Source organism: Aplysia californica, unplaced genomic scaffold (assembly GCF_000002075.1).
Source record: "Aplysia californica isolate F4 #8 unplaced genomic scaffold, AplCal3.0 scaffold01413, whole genome shotgun sequence".
NCBI lineage: Eukaryota > Metazoa > Mollusca > Gastropoda > Aplysiida > Aplysiidae > Aplysia > Aplysia californica.
Window position 1 is genome coordinate 16,750 of NW_004798683.1, and position 2,973 is coordinate 19,722.

Genomic DNA, 2,973 nt, shown 5'->3' on the forward strand with positions numbered 1-2,973 from the left:
TATATATATATTATATGTATATCCCTCTTACACATATATACATCCACCATGTCCTGAAACATTGCCAAGCCCTCCTGGTGTCCAACTTACAACATCTTTAAGGCTAAGACTTGTAATTTTATGTTATTGCCACACGGGTGTCAAATTCAGTAGCTCAGTGGGGAGCCAAAGTCAAATTAACAGAAAGGTAAGGGACAAACCAGTACTTTTATTAACTGTTTATACCACATGACGAGTGGCGAGAAGAAATGTGTATCTCTCTTTATCACATGTCAGATGCCCTAGATAAAGGTCATGTTTTGTGATACTGACGCCTCTGTGGCTTGATCGAGTCACGTCTTTACTGGCCGGCCTCTGTGATAGTTGAGTTGTGTATTATATTGTCGCCTAGCTATTCATTTATACTAGACCAAAAACGGAAAACAATGATAGGAGACAGGAAAAAAACATGCAACCGATAACGTAGATTAAGTAACTGCATACGATGAAACAAATTAAGACTATTTTGGGCTTAGTACTCTTGAACTAGCGATCATTACGCACGTCTTCGAAGCCGAAAATCCAGGTTCGAGCCTCGGTTCGGACACGGATTTTTTCGCCCCCTCCTGCCCACCCAGCAGTAATGGGTACCTGACTGTGAGTTGGGAAAGTAAAGGCGGCGTGGAAAGAAACTGGCCACCCTACCACAATAATCATGCCGAATGCCCAGAAAGTTGTCTCACAAACAAGGCAATCCCCAATGTTCGGATCCGATGCCGGAACAACTTTACTTTACTTTTGAACAGTTTGCTGGCGATATGCACGTTGATCTGGGCGGTGTGCAGGTGAACGGGTAGGGTGACTAGACCACTTTATTATTTGTTGATGACATCTTTGGTTTCGATTATTTCTATGCTGGAGGCGTTGCGAATAATATGCCAAGTCTTGTTTTGCTCAAAATGTTTCTTTAGCATCGCTTTTATTGCATAGTTTTGTTGTTGTTGTTGTTGTTGTTGTTGTTGTTGTTGTTGTTGTTGTTGTTGTTTTGTTGTTGTTGTTGTTGTTGTTGTTGTTGTTGTTGTTGTTGTTGTTGTTGTTGTTGTTGTTGTTGTTGTATTGTGTTGTTGTTTTTGGGCTTTTGATGGGTTTTTTTGTTTTGTTTGTTTCGTTGTTGGTTTTTGTTTTGTTTTGTTTGTTTGTTTGTTGTTTTTCTGGGGGGGGGGGGTATTCAAGGTCCAAGTTTGACATAAATATGCCATATGTGGAGCAACCAAGGTGTTGGTAAGGGATTTGTTCCCACTGAGACGGTACCATGTTTCAAGTGAAAAGTAAACTCCGGCAATAATAATAAAGATATGATGGTTTAATCCTGTAAAGACATACCAGGCACATAATTACCAGGTGACCAGAAAAGGTTCTTTCAAAAGAAAGCCGATAAAACCGTTATGAATGAAGCTACAAACACCAACGTTTTCAGAAACGAGGGATATCTATACGAATTTGTTATATATTTATAACAATAAAAAAGAAACAAACAAAGGTACAGGACATCTTCCAGATACCCCCGATTTCGAGTACAACACATTCTGACACGCTGAATGAAACTGACAATCAGGCGTTGACGATTTTGAGGGAAATCTCTGTCGTGTCCTCCATGGTGGTTTCTCTCGAGTCTTGGATACTTTCGTAGGTTTTCCCAAACACTTTGTCCTTCAAACACATCCAATATTGGAAGTTCGGTGAACTAGGATCTGGATTATTTGGGGTCCATCTGTGCTCAGTCGGACTGACTGTCCTGTAACCAAAGTGGTTGCTGATCAATCACAGAGAAGCTGCGGCGTTATGCGGAGCAGTCCCATTTTGCTGAAAGTTTTAGGTTTTGTCTTTCTTCATCATCGACAAACAGTTTCAAGCTTCTCCAGAACTTTGATAAGACGACGAAGCATCGGTCAGAGCTCACTGAATCATGGACCACTCTAACCTTTTTTAAGTTAAGAGTGCGTTGTTTTTACAGGCTACCTACTGTGAGTTACTGAGGACTTTAGAATTCGAGTTCTTATCTTCTTTGTTTTCAAGCTTTTCAAAATGTGCAGCCCATTTCAAAATGAACCTTTCGATGGGAACATTATGTTTGTTACAGATATATATCCCGAATACCTGGGCAAATAATGCGCAAGTCGATCTGGGAGATTTCGTTTGCTAATATATCTTGAAATGAAAACAGAAAGACAGAGATGTAAATGTGTATATATGTATGACTCGTACAGGGGTGACCTTCTTCATTATCTTACCGTTGTGCGTCAGCAGTGACCTGTTAGAAAAAGAATCCGGAATAATGTTCTAGCTTCCTGTCAATGTTGATGTCAATTGGTTCATAAACAAGAAAGTTACTAACATTTCTTTGAACGAACTTTTGTCTAGCCAGCTGGTATGTCCAACCAACAGACTAACGGCCTTGTTGAAGCACATTTCGAACTTGCCATACACAAACCTGAAACCTGAATCTAAACATTTCATAATGTGTATCATTGTTTACAGCCATTTTTAAAGATATAAAAAAGAAAACAGAATAAGAAAATCTATTTGAATAACTAAGTTATGCTTCTTGTATATCCCCAAAAGGGCGAGTCTTCGGTCATTTGATTGAGCAGCCGCAGGGGGAGTCCTCTTGTTTATTTATCTTTATTTTTTTTGGTAAGAATTTTGTGGCACTTGCAACACAAAAGGGCCATAAATAAGTGCTGAAGAATAGATTAAGTGTTACAAGAGAGTAACACACACGCACACACAAAAGGAAGAGAGATGAGGGCGATAGATGTTTGATAAGAAAGAAGAACAAACCACACCAGAGCACCCGCCCACCACCCTCTGCGCGTCCTCAGTAAGGGGATCTTGTAGGTGAGTCGACTAACTCGTGATTTTTTTCTCTATTTTCAGTGACGATGAGGATGTGAAAAAGCGCCCAGCGACATTCGGGGAGTTGGTGAGTTGAGG

General features: G+C 40.2%; 1 protein-coding gene across 1 annotated transcript in view; it reads left to right on the top strand.

Annotated features, from left to right (window-relative positions):
- Positions 1-2,973, top strand: part of LOC101853519 (ATP-dependent translocase ABCB1) — a gene marked incomplete in the record, with an annotated part of 23,854 nt that overhangs the window by 16,080 nt on the left and 4,801 nt on the right. Inside the window, 1 exon segment of the mRNA XM_035973561.1 lies at positions 2,917-2,962. Within this exon segment, the coding sequence (XP_035829454.1) occupies positions 2,917-2,962 (46 nt within the window).